The following is a 22,419-nucleotide window of genomic DNA, read 5'->3' as shown; positions in this document are numbered from 1 at the left end:
TGGAATATTTTACGAGACAAGAAAAGTTGTGATGGCAGAAGTTTCCAATATTGTTTTTTGTGAATGCACATATAAGGGGCAGAATTTCACTCTTGTCGGGCGGACTTGGCAAGGGTGGGTGGGAAGCTGACCGCCCCCAGGGATCAAGGCCGGGGGTGGGGGGGGGGATTGCAGACGATTGCAAGCGGGGCGAGCGTGAACTTTGCGCATGCACGTGAGTGCGCACTTGAGAATCTCCCTGAGGCTCAGAGCTGCCTCAGGGAAGTGAAGAAAGTCTAAAAAAAATAAAGACATGAAAAATGTAATAAAACATATCCCCTTATGTGACTCTGTCACATGAGGAGGGACATGTTATTAATTAAATTTTAAAACTTTTATTTTGTTTTTATTTTCTTTTGGAAACCTCATCCCGCCCAAGGCAGTGACAAATTTAACTTAATTGATTCCTTAATTGCCTTGACTGGCCTTTTAATCGTCAGCAGGCATGCTACTGACTCCGGCACACGCCTGCCGACCAAACTATCGCGAGACTGTGCGTCGACTTCATGACACTTGCCCGATGTCAATGCGCGTCATTTCAGACTCGAGCGGGCTGGGCACGCGCCCGCCTGCTGAGCTGAAAATTGTGCCCATGGTGTAATAATGTTTGAAAAAATAATCAAACTATTAATTAAGGAGATAAACTATAAGTCAAGAATTTCAAAAGGGTGAAGGGCATAGCAAAACTGTTAAGGGCTATGATAGATATCGTAGGTGCTTTAGTCATTCAGTAAACTTGGGGTCAACATTGTGGAATCTGGATGGTGCTGTTGGTAACACCAGCATGAAATGAGTAGCCCTTCGATTTAAAAACAAATTCATTCACAGGTCGAGGACCTCAGTGGCAAGGCCAGCATTTATTGCCCATCTGTAATTGCCCTTGAGACAACTCATTTGATTGCTAGGCCATTGTAGAGAGCAGTTCAGAGTTAACCACGTTGCTGCGGGTCTGGAGTCGCATGAAAGCCAGACCAGGTAAGGATGGCAGATTTCCTTCCTTAAAAGACATTAGTGAACCAGATGGATTTTGAAGGCAATTCATTATTTCATGGTTGCTATTACCAATGTTAGTTTTTTTATTCTTGATTTCTTTAATTAACTAAACTCAAATTCCCCAGCTACCATGGTGGGATTTGAACTCATATCTTCAGATCATTAGTCCAGGTCTCTGAATTACTAGTCCAGTACCATAGCCACTATACTCACTTTGAAACCTGCCTATGGTGCCCTCAATTACCCTGCAGCTACACTGAGGGCTATTCCTTCCCCCCTCCCAAACCCAGGGTTGAAGTAAGTGAAATCTCTTTGGTGAAATGATTCTTTGGAACAGAGAAGATTTAATTAAGGTCTACAAAATTGTGAAGTGCCTAGATAGTGTGGATAGGGAGGAGCTATTCCCCTCAGTAGAGAGGTCAATAACCAGGGAGCATAGATATAAAGTAATTGTTAGAAGGATTGGTGGGGGTTGAGGAGAAATTATTTCACCCAGAAGGTGGTGGGGGTCTGGAACTCACTGCCTGAAAGGGTGGCAGAAACCCTGATCACATTTTAAAACATTCTTGGATATTCATTTGACGTGCTGTAACTTACAGGGGCTATGGACCGAGAGCTGGAAAATGGGACTTGGTTGGATGGCTCTTTTTCGACCAGCACTGACACGATGGGCTGAATAGCCTCCTCTGAGCTGTAATTTTCCAAGGGTGGAATCGTCCATGTCTGCTGGTGTCGGGTGTGTTCGGTGGTGTGAGTAGACAATATGGTGAGAAGCCAGAAATCGGTTTCGCGACGTTGTGGAACCAGTTTGTGATCGCCCGCCCAGCCCTTTGATGGTGGGCCGCATTCCCCAACATCGGATGTCGGGAGCCTCATTGTAATGCATCAGCATATCATTACTGGGCCTGCACCCCAGAAACAACCCCACCCCCTAGCCCCGCCAACTTATTTCACAACGTCATATATAAGGTGTGCACTTGGCATCTGCACTTTGAGGGGAACTCGGAGGTGAGCACACAATAACCTTGCGCAGTGCTTTGCCCAGGTTGCCTGCTGGACTTCAAGGTTGAAGCGCGTTGGAGGTGTGGGAGCAAGGGCTGCCCCGCGGTTGAGGTGACTTGGGGCGGGGGCAAGGGCTGCCCTGTGGTTGAGGTGACTTAGGGGTGGGGGCAAGGGCTGCCCTGTGGTTGAAGGTAGTGCACAAGCACATGTGGGTGGTGGGAGAGGGAAGCGGCAGTGCATTAAGGAAACCTTGCATAAGGTGACCATTCCTCTGCAGCTGAGACAGTTCAGGTGCAGCCACATTGACATGTGTGGAGACAGGCTTCTAGCTTATTTGCCCACTCAGGTAACACCATGCAGTGCAGTAAACTCTGGCCATCCTAGTGGTGACCAACACTAATCCAGCATGCGCTAAGGGGCCTTCAGACTTAACCAAGAGAGGTTCTTTGTACACCCATGCTAACCCATGCATCTGTCTTTCATCCTGCAGGAGGAGTCCATCAGGAACATGGAGCCGGGCGAACTACCTGCTTGCCTGGTGGTTTACAGAGAGTGGAGGCGATGAAGAAGAGAGAGAGAGAGATGGAGGCACCGGGCTGTGCAGAGGGAGGAGCAGCACCCTCAAAAAGAAGGGGCACACACTGCAAGAGCCACAGCGAGCCATCATTGGTTGGCACCTAGGTAGACCTAGGGTCTATAGACCCCGCCTTTCATTCCTGCAGATGACTGAGAACCAGTGTCGCCAAAGACTGCGAATGTCTAGGGAACTGGCCGCTCACATTTGCCAGTTTCTGCAGGATTTGGTGCCACGGACACATGGAGGGCATCCACTGCCAGTGGCTGTAAAAATGACCGTGGTGCTCAATTTCTATGCCAGTGGCTCCTTTTGGAGCTCCACAGGTGACATTGGGGAATATCACAAGCCTCCACCCACAACTGCATCCATGAGATCATGGATGCCATCTTTGTGAGGGCACACAGCTTTGTGTATCTCACCCAGGACCAAGAGAGATAGGATGCAAGAGCGATTGGAGTTGGAAAGTTTAATGAAGGTGGAAAAAAACTGTAAGGACATGTCCCCTCATGTGAAACTGTCACATGAGCTGGAACGTGTCCATTAATTTTTCATAAGTTTTTATTTAATTAAAAAACCCTTCATGAAACCTCATCCTGCCCATGGATGAGGTTTCATGAAAAATGTGAAGGCTGCCTGGGCTCTTTGCCTTCCCGCCAATCTTAAGGTTGGATGGGCAGCATTCTTAATAACTTTAATTACTTTGTTAATGGTCTTAATAGGCCTTTGACAGTTCAGCAGGCGTGCAGCCCAGTCAGCTGTGCGCTCGCCAAACTTACTATCTAGATGACACATAGTGACGTCAGGACGCACGCCCAATGTCACCGCAAGTCACTTTACATGTCGGCAAGCGGGCCCTGCAGCCCCGCTTGCCGACGATAGAATTTAGCCCTGTTTCTACATTTCTCCCTGTGTCTACAAGATGGCCATGTAGAGAGAGTAGAAAAGCTTGCATTGTTCTCCTTAGAGCAAAGAAGATTAGCACATGCGGGTAGCATGTAAGTTTTGTAATGTGATAGCTTTCCAAATGCTGTTGTGGTGATGCCTGGACCTTGCAGCATCAGTAATGGAATGTAATATTTTTACCCAATGTCAGTCATGTGATCTATTGTCTCAGCAAATGGCGAATGTACCCTGCCCTTAGCATCAAAGACCATATTGCACATCCCAAAGTAACAGTGCAAGAGCATATTGAAAGGCCTAATAAAAGGGAATCACTTGTCAGAGAAAGAATGATTGAAGCATATACGATGAGAAATAATTGCTGCTTCATGCAGTTGCATGAAGAGTTCATGGGACATTTGTTTTAACAGGAGGCACTAACCTGTCCCAGGTAGGCAGATGGTAGAGGGAACTTGCATTTATATAGCGCCTTTCACAACCTCAGGATACCTCAAAATAGTTAATGTTCTATAACATAATGTTTGAAATGTAGTCACTGCGGGAATTAGGGAATCTTACCTGGATTATAACAGCTTTATAAAAGTAACAGACAAAGGAATTCATTTGAATGCATCGGGAGGAATTATGGCCAGGGTTTTCCGGCCCTGCTGTGGGCGAGATCCGTGGCTTAGGCAGTGGCCCATTGACAATTCGGCGGGACTGGGTGAACCTGGCAGTGGGCAGGGCCAGAAAATCCCACTCTTGGACTGACCGATAAGATACAACATGCAATATTTATTCCGGCACTTGTTGCACATCTCTCTCCCAATTTCCGTTCTCATTAAAGGCAATGGGAGTGAAAATCGGGAAGGTGTATAATGTGCAGCTGAATCGATATCATCTGATTTACATTATCGCACAGTCACAGCCCCCTCTGCTGTGTTTGTCTGCTGTTCTCAGGCACAGCCATTTCTGACTTTGAATATTTCGTGCAGGTATTTTCAGCAGCATGCTTTTGTTTAGCATGGTTTGTAAATTAGGGAAATTCTCCAAATAGCGCTGCCTCCATTTTCATTTTAGCGGGGTTACTGCACCTGCTCAGTCCTTTTTAAAAATGAGCCGCCATTTCTCTTCCCAGACCCTCGTTGCTTCCCGCTCACTGACCGACTCCTGAGCCCTCAGAGAGGGATGATGAGAGGGAGGAAGTGAATGGGGAGGGAAGTAGCAAACCGGAGGTTTGGGGAAGGGAAATGGCAAGTAGGACCTAAGTGGTGAGCTGGCGGTTCGGAGCAGAGAAATGGTGGGCAGGAGGTTCGGGGGACGGAAATGTCAAGCGGGAGGGTCAGGGAGGGAAAAGACGGGTGGAAGGGTTGGGGGATGCTGTGATTCGGAGATAGGTTATCATGAATTAGTAAGAGGATTTTTGGGCATGTTAGCTTCAAGGCGGCTGTCACTAAGATGTGCAATATGGGATTAATTTGATAACTCATGGACTGATTTCACATATTAAACTTTTTAAAAAGGACATTTCACTGGAACGCAAAGACATTGATTTAAAATGGCTGCCAGTTTGCATCTCTGTAGCCACATTCCATTTCATGGCAACATTGGCTTATAGAGGCCCCGACAGAGGCAAGGACCTCCCTGGAGGTGTGAAAAGCTTCCTTCCTGTCTCATCCAAATGGAAAAAAATAACAATTCGGGAGTTAACTGCTGGAACATTAAAAATGAACCATCTTGGCTATCACAATGGCTAAGAGGGGCTGTGCCAGACATAAGCTGATCAACCTAGAATGTGCAACTGAAATGGAGAGAGGTCACGTGATCCAATCTCTTGTGTGGATGCTTGGATTTAGGATTTGGCAGAGATATTCTAGCTGCTGGAGAGAGCTGCTCTCTCTACAACAGTCCATATAGCTTTGAACCCTGTTTTGCTGAGTTGAAAGTGTATCTACATTCCTACAGCAGACAGGGACTCCTACTACATTGGAGTTATACAACAGTATTTCCAGGAGAAAACGGAGATACCAGGCATGACTTTAAACCAACGACTCCAGCTGAAGAACCAATGCCTCCGGATACAATCAGTGAATCTTTATTGACTTTCCTTTTTTTAGTCTGCATTTTAACTTGCTCAAGTTTAATATTTGAGACTCTGTGAACTTGTATCTTTTCTTCATGCATGAGGTTTGAGTATGTATTTGCAAGCCTTAGTGGAAAGTAGGATATATTTGTACATTTTTAACAGTTTTAAAAAATATTTTTGCCTGGTTGGTTTGAGTACAATAAAACTAACCCCTTTTGTATTTAATTGGAGAATACCTGTCTGGCTTAATTCTTACAAACTGCACACAGTCAAAAAAAAATTCTCTTATTTGTTCATGGGATGAGGGTGTCGCTGGCTAGGCCAGCATTTATTGCCCATCCCTAATTACCCTTGACAAGGTGGTGATGAGCTGCCTCCTTGAACCGCTGCAGTCCATGTGGTGCAGGTACACCCATAGTGTTTTTAGGGACAGACTTCCAGGATTTTGATCCAGTGACAGTGAAGGAATGGCAATATAATTCCAAGTCAGGATGGTGTGTGGCTGGGAGGCGAACTTGCAGATGGTGGTGTTCCCAGGTATCTGCTGCCCTTGTTCTTCTAGGTGGTAATGGTCATGGGTTTGGAAGGTGCTGCCTAAGTAGGCTTGGTGAGTTCTGGCAGTGCATCTTGAATTGGCAATACAACATCCTTTTTCAAAATGCAAACCTCTCCTCTAACCGAACGGGGAGTGGGAACAGAGGGAAACCAGTTTATCCCTGGTCACCTGGTCATAACACGGCCAATGTACAAATTACTGGTCAGGAACCTAACACACTCTTTATTACATGTTTTCTTATGGGAAAGAGATTTGTGTTTAGCACGCTGGTTTTCGAAACACATCACAAGTGCTAAACGAGGAATAGCTGTATTGATTTGGAAGTTAATTTCACAAGGCAGGCAGAAATCCACCTCTTAGCTGAAGTGATTGGATGTGCTGTGTCTGGACATTCTTCGTAATCTAAACCCCTGCACTGCTAGCATTTTCCAAAACCATTTGAATAACATAAAAACAGATACTGAGGCCATCAGTCAGCACACTTATTTTAGCTTGCAAGCTGTCTCCAGGGTTTCGTAGAGGCCCAAAACATTTTATAGTTAAAGGTATTTACGATAAGTAAGGTTTTTGATGTAGCACAGGGGCACAATGTTGTCTGTAGCCATTAATTTCTCGATCCTGCTGGAAGTTAAACAAATATGTTGGGCATGTCAGGAGTAAGCAATTGTAAAGGGGCTGGTGACGGAAAGTCTCAATGAGGTCCCAGTGGGCCTTATTTAGTTGCCTGGAGTCTATGTGCACAATAGCATAGTGTACTTATAATTGAACTCACAGCACGCAGAGCTGTGAAGGGGTAAAGCAATATCTGGCCCTGGCTCCCTTAATAGCTCCCTAGTAAACGCACTGGAAATTCAGTCTGGAGTTGAACAATGCACTGATAAGCAAAAGAAGCAGCGCAAGGAAAAAAATTTTACCAAGTGAGTTGTTGTGATCAGGAATGTGTTACTTGAAAGGGTAGTGGAAGCAGATTCAACGGCGACTTTCAAAAGGGAATTGGGTAAATACTTTGAAGGGGGAAAAGAAAATTACAGGGCTGTGGGGGAGTGGGAGTGGGATTGGAGAGCCCATTAAATCAGCTGGCGATGGGCAGATCAGCCTCCTTCTGTGCTGTATCATTCTATGTTTCCAATAATGCAGACGATGTACATTTCTGGTTTGGTCACCCAGCCTGTTCTGAGTTAATGGATCTCAGCAAAGATGAGGGTGGACTGCTACACTCGACATCAGTGCTCCCTGGGGCTATACTTTCTTTAGTTAGCTGGGTGTCTGGCACATTGTTGAAAATTTTCCCATGGGATAAGGGAGTTGCTGGCAAGGCCAGCATCTTTTGAGCATCCCTAGTTACCTCATGAGATCAAGGTGGTGGTGAGCCACCATCTTGAACTATTGCAGTCTAAGTCAGCCTTGACACATTATGATTTCCCCCAGCAATCTAAATTCAAAAGGATCGTCCTTGTTATAAATCCTTCCATAGCTGGATTTATTCCTAAACAAAAACAAAAATACCTGGAAAAACTCAGCAGGTCTGGCAGCATTTGCAGAGAGGAGCACAGTTAACGTTTCAAGACCGAATGACCCCGCAACAGAACTAAGTAAAAATAGAAGAGAGGTGAAATATAAGCTGGTTTGGGCGGGGGGGGGGGGGGGGGTGGGGGGGGGGGGGGGGGGGGGGGGTGCGGGGGTGATACATAGAGCTGGATAGAGGGCAGTGATAGGTGGAGATGACCAAAAGATGTCACAGACAAAAGGACAAAGAGGTATTGAAGGTGGTGATATTATCTAAGGAATGTGCTAATTAAGGGTAGAAAGCAGGACAAGTAAGGTACAGGTAGCCCTAGTGGGAGTGGAGTGGAGTGAAGGAATCAAAAAAGGCTAAAAGGTAGAGATAAAACAATGGATGGAAATACATTTAAAAATAATGGAAATAGGTGCGAAAAGAAAAATCTATATAAATTATTGGGAAAAAAAGGGGGGGATCGGATTTATTTCTACCCTGTAATCCTTTCCCTGCCAATATCATATGGTCCTCCGATTAAGGCTAGTGCTTCTCGCTCAGCTGCTCTGTCCTATCCTTTGCATCTCCTCCTGAAACCCATCAACATTGTTACAGTAATTCTCACCCTATAAATTCCACATCCGGTTACCACTCCCCATTCCTGCTATTAGCATCGGGTCAACTCTCCTAGCTAAAATGTCTCGGGATGTATTATTACATTGAATTACATGGAATTTACAGAACAGAAAGAGGCCTTTCAGCACAACTGGTCTATGCCTTCCCTCTATTTACTTTATCTCCCCCTGTTAACGTAGCCTTCTATTCCTCTTTCCCTCATCTATTTATCTAGCTTCCACTTAAATGCATCTTATGTTAAAGCAACTGCAGAAATGCTTGTAGCTGTTGTCGTATAGCAAAAATGATGGACAGACTGAATGGGAACACACGAAAATGTCATTGTGATAACTACCTATAGAGGGACAAACAACAGGAGAGCTGTGCAGCGATTGGAGCACGATGGTATCATTGCCAATTATTTTTGTAGGATTTCTGTCACTATATACAACAAACATGGAAAAGGATTGACAAACAATGTCCTCCCTGAAAAAAATAATGGTCCTTGATGTGAACGATCTACTGAGTTTTGTGTTGGAATGGAAAAGGCAAATCAATTAAACTATGAGACAAGAGCAAACTGTTCACATTGGTTTGAGGGCCCATTATTCTGACATGATATCATATATTATCTATCAATTATGTATTAAAATATCTTACCTCTGAGTATACTTCCTGTCTGCATAATTAGCTTCCTGTTGCCATGTTTGTGTCACATTTTCTGTGACATTATAAATTCCTATGTCCACATTTATAACAGATCGAGCCTGTCTGGGCTCAATGCTGTTACCACACAACCTGGCTGCTGAGTTGTCATAATTAGCTCAAACTGCTTTATGATTCCTTTTTCGTCCGCCATTTCTCTTGTGACTAAAGCTCTTGGCCAGGATTTTCACTGAATCAAGCCGACTCAGAAACCCTGTAAAAAATGCTGGGCTGGGATCTTTTTTAGAGGAGCCTCCTCCATGAAAATCATAGGACTTTTATTTGAAGGCCTCCTGGAATCCTTGCTTCAATTTGATTTGTCTTCCAGAGCTGTTACTGCATGAAGTGGATTGTAGGATAATTTGGATTCTGTTGTCTTAGCGTGCACAGTGTACCTAATTTCCCAGAATGCATTAATGTCTTTAAACAAGCAGTTATTGATGAAATATTTTTCTTGGGGTTTTAGAACTTTCTGCTCAATAGCTTTGATTAAATATGAAGTCTGAAAGTTTTACTGCAACCCTGGAGGACTCAAAAGATCCCACGGCACTATTTTGAAGAAGAGCTCGGGGTTTCTCTCTGGTGTCCTGGCCGGTATTTATCCCCCAACTAACATCAATAAGACAGATTAGCTGGTCTTTATCTTATCTCTGTTTGTGGGAAATTGCTGTGCACAAATTGGCCGCTGTAGTTCATATATTACAACAGTGAGTACATTTCAATCATGCTTCCTTAGCTGTGAAGTACTTTGGGATATTCTGAGATTGTGAAAGGTGCCATATAAGTGCAAATTCTTATTTTTTCTTTTAAAACTACATTGAGGCTGGGTGCATGTTGGCATGCGAGTGAAAGAGAGGGGGATAAATTAGCGTTCTGATTGCACAACTGTTTAAATTTTTTCTTTTGTGTTCCAAAAACTTTGGAAAGCATATTAAGCTGAGGACGTGAGAGACAGAGAAAGCGAGATTGGGATAAGAGAACAAGAGTTGAATTTTGAAAACAAGCAAATCCTCTTTGAGGGAAGCAGATAGAAAGATAGGAAGGAAACTCTTTGAGAGTGAAGAGGAATCAAGTGGGAGTGGAGGGCATGGGATGGTTGGTTAAAAATGAAGTTTTGTAGGGTGGCCGAGTTGTACTGTTAGTAATAGAGTTGATCTGCAGATACTTCTTGGGTGGAAACTTAAAGTTTATTTGCAATACACTCAGCAGCAGCTACACGTGTGCTTTCAACTCCAACTCTAACTCTACACTGACTGTGGAGGTAGCCCGCACCACTCTCCTATTAGTTACTACAGATCCTGTGATCTCTCCTAACAATTATTATTGTTAAAGGTACATTACACACTAAATAAAACCATAATTACTACAGGAAGAGAGAAAGACTTGCATTTACATAGCGCTTTTCACAACCACGGGATGTCTCAAAGTGCTGAAGGGTGAGGTGGGTGAAAGTTGAACAGGTGGGAAGGGAGGATAAAGGGGTTGAGTAAGCAGTTCAAAGAAGAAGTGGTATGAGTAATAATGTGAGTGCAGGAGTGATTGGAGAGGGAATGCTTAGTGGAAAGGTGAAAAGGCAAGGGAAACAATGAGAATGAGAGGTTTTGGTGGAGGAAGGATGAGTGAATAGGGAAGGGCATGAGAAAATAGCCATTGAGGGCCACCTACCCCTCTAATTGTCAATTCAAAAGAAGGGTCCTGTTATGGAATGCAATTTTATATGTTTTCATGAATAAAATACATTTCTGTGAAAAAACCCAAAGTAAAACCCAAACTCAATTGGTGGCTTCTTTCTCTGCTACATAACATCATACCACTCACATTCTCCCACACAAAAGGAAAGAACAAAGGAAGAGATGGTGAGAAACAGCAATACAGCAACCTTAGAAACAGATAAAAGAATGATCATATTCTTTGACTTACCATGAGCAACACTATGGGGAATTCACTTGCATACGTTAAAATGCAAGCTTCAAAGAACGAATTTTGTATCTTTTGTTCACAAAGCAGATTTTTCTGCTTTCTGCTGGCTCATAATTAAGAATTTCTGTCATTTAGTCTTTTATTTTCTGTTGAAAACCAGGAATTTAAACGTCATTGTTTGTTTTGAATTCTTCTCAGTTGTGTTGAAACTGTAACAACTTAGGAATTACATATCTTTGAATCCAAATGCACATTCCAAAAATTAACCGCGTGGCCAACTTGAATCTGAGACTTTAATCACATGTATTTTAACACAGCTCTCTATCAATCTGTACCTTCCCTTACAAACACCTCAGATCAAATCTGTACGCATTTTAGTATATCTTTGTGCCATCCAGCCAAGAAGGAGATATTGTTTTTTTAAGTACTGAAAGAACACCAGTGGGAATTCGGTGACATTTTTCTCTTCCTTAACTCCTGTTGGGGTTTGTAGTGCAGTGGACAATGTCCCTACCCTTGAGCCAGGAGTACTGGTTTTGAGCCCCACTCTGGGACTTGATGGCCATGGAAGATGTGTTCATAACATGACCAAACAGAATGATTATTAACTTGTAAATCCTTCCAACATGCTGATGCCAGGTGGTAGACTCCTGGTCAGCCATGCTTAATATGAAGTGCTGTGCCTCTAGCTTCAGGCTTAGCAACCTGTTTCACAAAAGAAAACAGACATAAGCATGTACAACAACCAGAACAAAAAATGCTGGAAAAATTCAACAGGTCTGACAAAGCCTACGGAGACAAAGACAGAGGGTGGAAATTTCTGCCTAATGGGCGGGAGGGCCCAACCCAATCTCCAGCGAGTGGGGAGCTGATCCCCGCTATGCGCCTCCTGTGCGGGCGGGGGGGATTCCCCAAACGCGAGAGTGGGCTCTTTCGCCCATGCGCACAATAAAGCGCACATCTCCCTGAGGCTAAGTGCTGCCTCAGGGAAATTGCTGAAAGTTGTACAAACATTAAAAATAGAAAAAAAAAATCCTTAACATGTCCCCCTTATGTAACAATGTCACACGAGGTGGGACATGTTAAATATCACAAAAACCTTATTACACTTTTTTAAACCCTACATGAAACCTCATCCCGCTGGTGGATGAGGTTTTATGTTTTTTCTATTCTCCGCCGGGGCTCCTGGCTTGTCCGCCAACCTTAAGGTTGGATGGGCAGATCCTTTAATTGTTTTAATGATCCTGTCAATGGCTTCAATTAGCCATTGACAGGTCCGTGGGAGCACAGCTGATTTGGTTGTGCCCCTGCCTTCCTGAAAATTTAAATGGGGTGGGATGATGTTGGGGGTTCCACCTGACGTCATCCCATGTCATTTTGTGTGTCGGCGAGCAGGTCCCGCCCCCTGCTCACCAATGACAAAATTCAGCCCAGAGTTAATGTTTCGAGTCTGTATGCTATGGACTTGAAATGTTAACTCTGCCTTTCTCTCCACAGATGCTGTCAGACCTGCTGGGTTTTTCCAGCACTTTTTGTTTTTGTTTGAGATTTCCAACATCCGCAGTGTTTTGTCTTTATCTTAGATGTAAGCATGTGCTTCGTCTGCCTCAATCATGTGTCTCTAGATGCAGGAAGTCTTCAAAATCTAGCTCCTGGTAAGGGTAAAAGCAAAATACTGTGGATGCTGAAAATCTGAAGTGAAAACAGAAAATGCTGGAAAAACTCAGCAGGTCTGACAGCATCTGTGGAGAGAGAAACAGAGTTAATGTTTCAAGTCCATATGACACTTCTTCAGAGCTAAAGACAGCTCTGTTTCTCTCTCCACAGATGCCAGACTGCTGAGTTTTTCCAGCATTTTTGGTTTTTGTTCCTGTTGAGGTTAGTTGCATTATTATAGGTACCCATACAGATGGTTGAACTCGAGTCTTTATTTGTTTGAAGTCCTCTCCAATCCTGCACTTAGTGCACTGATGAGTTGAGACTTGATTTTCTATATATAGATTGGGATTTATTTTCCACTGGCTTAGTAGCCAAAGAAATGATTGACATATTGCCAAAGCCAAGGCTGAATATTTGCAACAATCTTCAGCCAGAAGTGCCAAGTGGATGATCCATCTTGGCCTCCTCCTGAGGTCTTCAGCATCACAGATGACAATTCAACTAACGATACGTGATATCAAGAAATGGCTGAAGAGACTGGATACTGCAAAGGCTATGTGCCCTGACAACATTCCGGCAATAGTACTGAAGATTTGTGCTCCAGAACTTGCAGTGCCCCTAGCCAACAACACTGGCATCTACCCAGCAATGTGGAAAATTACTGAGGTATTTCCTGTACACAAAAAGCAGGACAAATCCAACCAGGCCAATTACCAGCCCATCAGTCTACACTTGATCATCAGTAAAGTAATGGAAGGGGTCATCAACAGTGCTATCAAGTGGCACTTGCTTAGCAATAACCTGCTCACTGATGCCCAGTTTGTGTTCTGCCAGGGACACTCAGCTCCTGACCTCATTCCAGCCTTGGTTCAAACATGGACAAAAGAGCTGAACTCCCGAGGTGAGGTGAGAGTGACTGCCCTTGACATCAAGGCAGCATTTGACCGAGTGTGGCATCAAGGAGCCCTAGTAAAAATGGGAATAAGGGGAAAAATTCTCCGCTGGTTGGAACCTTACCTGACACAAAGAAAGATGGTTGCGGTTGTTGGAGGTCAGTCATCTCAGCTCCAGGACATCACTGCAGGAGTTCCTCAGGGTAGTGTCCTTGGCCCAACCATCTTCAGCTACTTCATCAATGACCTTCCTTCCATCATAAGGTCAGAAGTGGGGATGTTCACTGATGATTGCACAATGTTCAGCACCATTTGCAATTCCTCAGACACTGAAGCAGTCCATGTCCAAATGCAACAAGACCTGGACAATATCCAGGCTTGGGCTGACAAATGGCAAGCAACATTTGTACCACACAAGTGCCAGGCAATGACCATCTTCAACAAGACAGAATCTTACCTTCGCCCCTTGATATTCAATGGCATTACCATCGCTGAATCCCCCACTCCTTAGTCAGCAACTTCCAAACCCATGACTGCTACCATCTAGAAGGACAATGGCAGCAGACACATGGGAACACCACCATCTGGAAGTTCCTTTCCAAGCCACTCTCCACCCTGACTTGGAAAAATATCGCCATTCGTTCACTGTCTTTGGGTCAAAATCCTGGAATTCCCTTCTTAACAGCACTGTGGGTATACCTACACCACATGGGCTGCAGTGGTTGAAGAAGGCAGCTCACCACCACCTTCTCAAGGGCAACTAGGGATGGGAAACAAATGCTGGTCCAGCCAGTGACACCCACATCCCATGAATGAATAATAAAAACTTCACGACATTAAACCGAGGCCTTGCCTGTCCCCTCGGCTACATGTAAAAGATCCCATGATCCAATTTCGAAGGATGCCAGGGGAGTGCTCTCCAGTGCTATGGCCAACCATTATCTCTCCGTTAACAAATAGATTCTCTGGTCATTATCCCATTGTTGTTTGTGGGACCTTGCTATGCATAAATTGCCTGCCACTCTTTCTACATTTGAACAGTGAAGACATTTGAAAAAGTCCTTCATCGGCTGTAAAGCACTTTGGGATGTCCTGAAGATGTGAAAGGCAGTATATAAATGTACACCCTTCTTTCTTTATTTTAATGCTGCAATATTATTAATTAATACTGTATTATACAAATACTATATGACAAAACTAAGAGCAGAAAGGCTCCAGACTATTGTGTTTTGCAATAGGAAACCACATCTAGACCAATCAGGACTCAAGAGCAGAGCAACAGAACCACTATTTGTTTGAACAGAATGCAAGTCCAGCTACACATTCCATATCATTGCGGTGATTTGCTGCTTTGTGAACTGAGCAGCGGATAGGTTATTTATCTCTGAGGCAGTTCAGACATTCTTATATGATTGCCATGCTAAGTCCATTTCCCATGCATTCTTGAATGAAATCATAAGCTAGACAACAACATGCTCAGAATTCTGTTCCTGTGACTCACGTTCAAAGCCTATGCACCAAATGATTGAAGATATACAGATGTGAAGATGAAATATCCAGATAACAGGAAGTTAGGTAACTAGCTATGCGGGAATGTGAGTAACCTCGGTATCCAGTTGGTCTTTTCACATGAGCTAGGTTAATCCCACGGCACACTGCTGTTCACTGTGAGGTCTTTTTCATGATCCAAAATGGCAGTCATATCCTTTACAAGTGTAATGTTTGTACATTTTGAACACAGGCTAGAGAATATGGAGTTAGAAATTGAACGCCATTGTGTCTGCTTTACAGCCTAAAACAGGTGCCACAAGGCCCAAATTAGGGCATTGATTCCCAAGAACGTCGCATTTTTCAGCAGTTTCTGACATATTTAATTGAGAGGCATGGGGCCTGATTTAGGGTTCTTCATGGACACAGGGCACAAGGTGAGCAACCATCCTGGATTTTATGGGATCGCCCAGTAGTTGGGCTGGTTGTCCTATATCCTGGGTTGCTGAGGCTGGGGTGCTGTTTTTCCCATATTTGCAATGTTGGAGCTTTGCGTTATGTACAGTATGCACCTGCACACGTGCACTGCGCTCTCCTCTTCGATCTTCTCTCCGGTGGCCTGAGAGGATCTGGCGGCGTCCTGCTGTCATAGCTCTGGAAGCCACTCCCCCTTCCACCATCTCTCACAGCTGTGGCCACAACCACCTCCCCCCATCTCCCCCCATCCCCCTCCCACCTCCCCCCACCTCTCTCCACCTCTCCCCATGCCCCCCATCTCCCCCCACCCCGCCGACTCTCCCACTTCTCGCTCTCACAGATTCACGTCGATGTCAAAGTGTCCCTTACATTTTTCACCGGGTGTTGGTCTGGGCAGGCTTTAGGCCTGTCCCAGTCAGGATGTCTTCATTAGCAACCGCTGCGGTCTATAACCAGCAGGTACCCACTAAGGTCTGTATTCTTAATACAATTTAAAAAAAAAACGTTCCTGTGGAGCCTGGAGGAGCATGTGTGCTCATCCTGACTCCAGATTGGTCATATGGCTTTCCAATGCTTTGTCTGCTGCGATTGGAGGCTCACTTTCGGGCCTCTGCTGGCGAGACAAGCTGCCAACATTCCTTCTATGTAAGATATTATCTGAGGGACAGCAGCGCTAGGCTTGCCAATCCTCCAGGATTAGCCTGCAGTCTCCAGGATCTAAAGATCAATCTCCAGGACACTGCAGCGTGCAACCCTGGAGAAAAATCATAAGGACATTAAAAAAAGATTTTTCTTTACCACTTTCTTTGAACATTTCTCTTTACCAGATATGAAACTATTGAAAATGGGGGGAAAAAGGCTGTTTGGCTGAGAGTCAAGCATCATCCAATTGGTTAATGAGACTTTTTGCTTTCCAATTGGCGTAGTAAGACAGTGCGTCATAAGGATGGACGTGTTGACCGACTAATGTCCGGAGCGTGGGGACAAGTCATGTGATGGAACCTCCAGGAATATATTTAATCAGAGTTGTTAACCCTAGACAGCACCTCTTGTGGCCTGCACTCACTCAGTACAGCACTGAAGTGAGGCTTGAATCTGCAGCCTCTAATTGGAGTCACAAGTGCTACTGATTGAGTCAAGGTGATAACAATATCAGAGGTTAGTGGGCCGCAGTCTGTGGTATGTGGGACATTATTTTTCAGGTCTTAAGCTGACAAGATTCCATTCCTTTTGGGAAGTCAAGTGCTTCTAAAATACAAGCAATCTTACACTCCTTTGTTTGGAGATGGAATGCTGTTTTGTAAAGACTCCAGACAGGCTACACATAAGTGCTTTTTTTCTCTTGTTGACCTGCAGCAGACCACATTCAATTCATTCATAACTGAAGGGTTTACTTCACGTTGCTTGGGTTGCAGAGGCTGTGGTTGGAACGTTGCCAGGTGCTACATTTGCAGCAGAGTGTGTGGAGGGGATGGAGGTTGCATGAAGTGAACAAACCACGGTGCAAGTGTAATTAAAGCATTGTTACAATTACTGTATAGCTTAAAGTGTCAGCCGTGGCTCTGTGTGTATAACTCCCTTCTCAGTCAGAAGGTGATGGGTTCAAATCCCATTCATGTTCCCATCCCCAATTAAAGATGCTCAGCCTTCTTTTCAAATTGCTCCATGGCCTCGTCTTATTCTATCTCGGAAACCTCCTCCATCCCTATGGGGACCTCTGCGCTCCTCCAATTTTCGCCTCTCGCGTATCCCTGATTCTCAATGTTCCATCACTGGCAGCTGTGCCTTCAGCTGCTTGGGGCCTTAAGCTCTGGAGTTCCCGCTCTGCCTGTTAAAACCTTCCCCTTTGACCAAACTTTCGGACACCTGTATCTAATGTCGCCTCATGTGGCTTGGTGTCAAATTTTGTTTGACAATGCTCCTGTGAAGCACCCTGGGATGTTTTACTTTCTGAAAGGTGCTATATAAATGCAACTCCTTGTTGTTTTAGTTTATATAACATCATTTGCAGCATAGATTTATCTGGGATGATGAGATAGTGGATGGAACAGTTCTTTCAGAAAGTACGCCAACTTGAGGACCCCCAGTATAACAGCAAAAGCGAGAGAAAGGGAGTGCTGCACAAATCCACCAGAATGACATCTGGGATAAAAGGGTTAAATTATAAGGACAGGTGGGCATAGACGGGGCTTGTATTCCCTCCAGTACGGAAGATTAAGGGATACTCTCATTGAGGTATTCAAGATGAAGAAGGGATTTGATAGGGTAGCTTAGGGAGAGGCTGTTTCTTCCAGCAGGGGGCAGTCCAGAGCAAGGGGGTATTAACCTGTGCCTCAGAGCCCTGGCCATTCAGGGGAAATGTCTGGGAGTACTTCTTCACACAAACCCTAGTGGAAATCCAGAACTCTCTCCTCCTAAAAGCTGTTAAGGCTGGGGGGTCAACTGAAAATTTCAAAACTGAAATTGATAGGTTTTTGTTGCCTGGGGTATTAATTATTATGGATCCATGGCAGGTGGTTGGAGTTCACAGAATTGTTACATTGTGGAAGCAGGCCATTCGGCCCATCGTGTCCGCACTGGCACTCTGAGCATTTTAACTTAGTGCCAATCTCCTGCTTTTTCCATGTAACCCTTTTTCGATTGTTTCTATTTAAATAATCATCCAATGCCCTCTTGAATGCCTCAATTGAACCTGCCTCCTTTACACTTCCAGGTAGTGCATTTCAAACCCTCACTACTCACTGTGTGGAAATGTTTTTTCTCACCCCGCATTTGCTTCTTTTGCAAAACACTTTAAAACTGTGTCCTCTGGTTCTCGATCCATTTGAGCAGGAACCGTTTCTCCCTATCTACTCTGTCCACACCCCTTATGATTTTGTAAACTTCTATCAAGTCTCCTCTTAGCCTTCTCCTCTCCAAAGAAAACAGTCCCAACTTCTCCAATCTTTCCTCATATCTGAATTGTCTCATCCCTGAGACCATTCTCGTAAACCTCTTCTGCTCTCTCTCTAATGCATTCACATCCTTCCTATAGTGTGTCGCCCAGAACTGTACACAATACTCCAGCTGAGGTCTAACCATTGTCTTATATAAGTTCATCATAATCTCCCTGCTCTTGTACTCTCTGCTCCTATTAATGAAGCCTAGAATACTGTATGCTTTAGAAACAACTCTCTCTACCTGTCCTGCCACCTTTAAAACCTATGTACATATACACCCAGGTCTCTCTGCCTCCTGCACACCCTTTAGAATAGTATCCTTTATTTTATACTGTCTCTCTATGTTCTTTGTACCAAAGTGCATTACCTCACACTTCTCCTCATTGAACTTCATCTGCCACCTGTCTGCCCACTCCACCAATGTGTCAATGTTCTTTTGATGTTCTATACTGTCCTCCTCACAGCTTACAATTCTCCCAAGGTTTGTGTCATCTGCAAACTTTGAAATTGTTCCCTACACACCAAGATCTAGATCATTTATATATATCAGGAAAAGCAAGGGTCCTAATACCGACCCTTGGGGAACTCCACTACAAACTTGCTTCCAGCCTGAAAAATACCCATTAGCCATTACTCCCTGTTTCCTATCTCTCAGCCAATTTTGTATCCATGTTGCTACTGCCCCTTCTATTCCATGACCTATAACTTTCCTCACAAGTCTGTTGTGTGACACTGTGTCAAACACCTTATGGAAGTTCATATACACCACATCAACAGACTTGTCCTGATCAACCATCTCTGTTACCTCTTCAAAAAACTCCAGCATGTTAGTTGGACATGATTTTCCTTTAACAAATCCATGCTGACTCTTCAAAATCAATCCACATTTTTCCATGTGACTATTAATTCTATTCTGAATAATTGTTTGTAGATACAGATCTGCTATGATCTAACTGAGTGGTGGAAATGGTGGAAATTCACGGGTCAGTTAATAGCACACTCATGCCTGAATCACTGGGTTCCAGGTTCAAGCCCCAGTTCAGAGTTTGAGCACAAAAATCAAGGCTGATACCCCAGTGTGGCACTGAGGGAACACTACACTGTCAGAGGTGCCTTTTTTTTTTGGATAAGATGTTAAACTGAAGTCCCATCTGCCTCCTTGGGAGCATGTAAAAGATCCCATGCCACAGTTTCGAAAAAGTACAGGTGAGTTATCTCTAGTGTCCAGGCCAATATTTATCCACCACTCAACATCACAAAAAACAGATCATCTGGTCATTATCGCTTTACAGGAGTGGGAGTTTGCTGTGTGCCAACTGGCTGCTGTGTTTCCTACATCACAACAGTGACTACACTTCAAAAAGTACCTCACTGGCTGTGAAGCGCTATGAGGCATCTGGTGGTTATGAAAAGTGCTATATAAATGCAATTCTTTCTTTCTTTTTATACCTTGAGTTGCTAAATGGCCTCCATTCTTTTCCAACGTTCCCTGAAGCAGCAGTTCTGGCATGATAAGTAGCACCAGGCAAGTTTTGACAACAGTGAAGAGATCACCTCATACTTCATAAGAATAATGGAGCTTGGGAAAATTTTCTAGGCTAGTGTAACAGGGATTTTCCACACGTAAGATTGGATTTGGATTGATGTTTCACATATAAACTAAGGAAGACGCAACTGCCTGAAATATTGATAATCTTGACATAATTGATGTTGAATAATCTGCGACAGAGACACAGTTTAATGCATAGGGTGGGGTTGGCATGCCCCACCCCCGCCGCCACCCAACCCCCGGAAACAACATCAGCGTGGAGTCGACACGCTCCACACCGACCTGCCCCGCAGCCAGGAAGCACCGTGGGGCAGATTAACCAGGACCGAGTGCGGCCCTGGGGAGGAAGTCCCAACCGCTGGTGGCTGCTGCCAGGTTGGCAGAAGAAGACGAAAACCAAGGCTCATGGTTCTCCGAAGCAGGTAAGTTCAGGGTCTTGGGCCGGGAGGCTTTGGGTAGGTTAGGTAGAGGGGTGGCGAGAGAGAGAGGGAGTAGGTTTAAGGGAGGAAGGAGCAGGTAGGAAGGAAAGGGGGGGATTTGACCTTAGGGGGAGCTGCCCTGTGTTCGGGATTGAGCAACCCCCAAAGAATGACACACCCCCCCACCCACCCACCCCCACTTCCTTCCTGCCCTTTAAACATCTCAGTGAAAAAATTGGACTGCCCGATCCTGCCCGGCTGCTCGTGCCAAACATTTTATGGCGTGGGCAGCGTATTATCAGTGCCAATTGGCTTGATAACAAGCCTAATTGGCTCTTGGTTATTCATTTAAATATGGTGGGCGGACTGCCTGTTTCAGTGCCCGCCCACCCCCCTCTTATTATGGGATGGATGGGAAGGTAGTGGGGAAATGCGGCCACTGGGGGCTCGTAAAATTCAGCCCCTAGAGTTTAAGATGCTCAGGTAACCTCTGAAATCCACTTTGCTAATCCTCAAACTTTGACAATTCCACACAATCGTACATGGGAACCCGGGTAATCATAAGAGTTTTAACGGCCTTGGTGACTTGCTGGATTTGGATTCAGTACAGCTAAGTTGACACTGTGTGGACATTCAATCTTCATCGGATCATAATCCGTTATTAAATAATCATGGAAACAGTGTGAGCAAAATTCCTCAATTTTCATCACTTCATCCGTTATTCCAAAAGCCTTAAATAAAATAACGAAAGGCTTTAACAGACAGAATAAGGAGAAACTGTTTCCACTGGCAGGAGGGTCGGCATCCAAGGAACACACAACTAAATTAGTTGGCAAAAGAGCCAGAGGGGGAGGTGAAGAGAATTTGTTCCATTTCATGCAGTGAGTTGTTATGACCTGACATCCATTGCCTGAAAGGGTGGTGGAAGCAGATTCAACAATAACTTTCTGAAGAGGATTGAATATCTACTTGAAGGGGAAATAGAAAAGTTTCAAGGCTGTAGGGAAAGGACAGAGGAGTTGGATTAATTGGATAGATTATTCAAAGAGCTGGTGCAGGAGCGATGGGCTGAATGGCCTCCTTCTGTGCCAAATGATTCTCCGATCCTCCGATCTTGCCCCAGTCCCTTGAGAACATGTTGGCGCTGACTGAGCAATCAGAGATCCCTGTAAGGTGTTGTTTGACAAATTCAACATAATCTCACAGTTCTGTCTGGAATACCAGGGATTATCGGTCAGGACAAGTAGCAGAATGGCCAGGGAAATAATGCTTATTTTATTAGTGACTGACAAATGGCTGACCTTGGTCACTTATCAAATAATCAACACATTTTACCTTCAGGATAATTTAACTGCCACAGTAATACGATTCCCCTGCATATTTATGAAGTGGAAGACAGATTGAAAAATTGAACTTTGTTTTCTTCTTAACCCGCTGATTAATTCGTCTTTGTATATCTCTGATTTTGTTAGTCTTACATTCACCAGAGGAGTTTTGTTATTACAGTACTGGGTGCTGCAATCGGCCACACCTGGATGATTTAGGCATGATGGTTTTAAAACCACTCACAGCCAACCGAGAACAATTTAAACCTGGCAACAAATGCTAAAAACATAAGGTGGCTGCGGCACGAGCTGCAAGCCATGATAGAAAGTGAACAATAACAGGACTTACTCCAGTGGTGGCGATTTTCTCCTCAGACGGGTGTTCATTCTGGTGGCTGCCGGTGCTAATTTGCCGTTGCCTTGACAAAGCCTTTTTAATTGCAGCTTTCTGCTTCCTTCGTCCACAGGGACGGCTGTGGGTTTTCACTAAGCTTCACTTAGCTATGCCTGGGAGAGAAGGTGGCAGTTTGAATTTGCCTTATTATTGGCACAGGGGACACCGCAGTGCCCCAGAACCACCCCCACCCCCTTCCCTTGGAATACAGTATATAGCTGCCTAAGCCCAAACTCCCCGGCTGTCGGCCAGAGCTTTGGACTTACATCACTTACATCTCAATTATCACAGCTTCTCCTGTATGTTGTGCCACAGTTCCTCCCTGTACTCTGCTAGGGCATTCTCTTTCTCCAACCCGATGCCCCAAGTTAAGAGTCACTGGCTCCATCTCAGCCGCACTCTGTATAAT

The 22,419-nt window shown here is 44.6% G+C and overlaps 1 protein-coding gene across 1 annotated transcript in view; it reads right to left on the bottom strand.

Moving 5' to 3' along the window:
- Positions 1 to 22,071, bottom strand: part of palm2akap2 (palm2 and akap2 fusion) — a 240,210-nt gene extending 218,139 nt beyond the window's left edge. The window contains exon 1 of the mRNA XM_041186767.1: positions 21,966 to 22,071. Within this exon, the coding sequence (XP_041042701.1) occupies positions 21,966 to 22,003 (38 nt within the window). The 5' untranslated portion in view covers positions 22,004 to 22,071. The remainder of the gene's footprint in view (positions 1 to 21,965) is intronic.
- Positions 22,072 to 22,419: the final 348 nt, after the last annotated feature.

Source organism: Carcharodon carcharias, chromosome 4 (assembly GCF_017639515.1).
Source record: "Carcharodon carcharias isolate sCarCar2 chromosome 4, sCarCar2.pri, whole genome shotgun sequence".
Classification (NCBI taxonomy): Eukaryota; Metazoa; Chordata; class Chondrichthyes; order Lamniformes; family Lamnidae; genus Carcharodon; species Carcharodon carcharias.
This window is presented reverse-complemented; position numbering and strand designations above follow the sequence as displayed.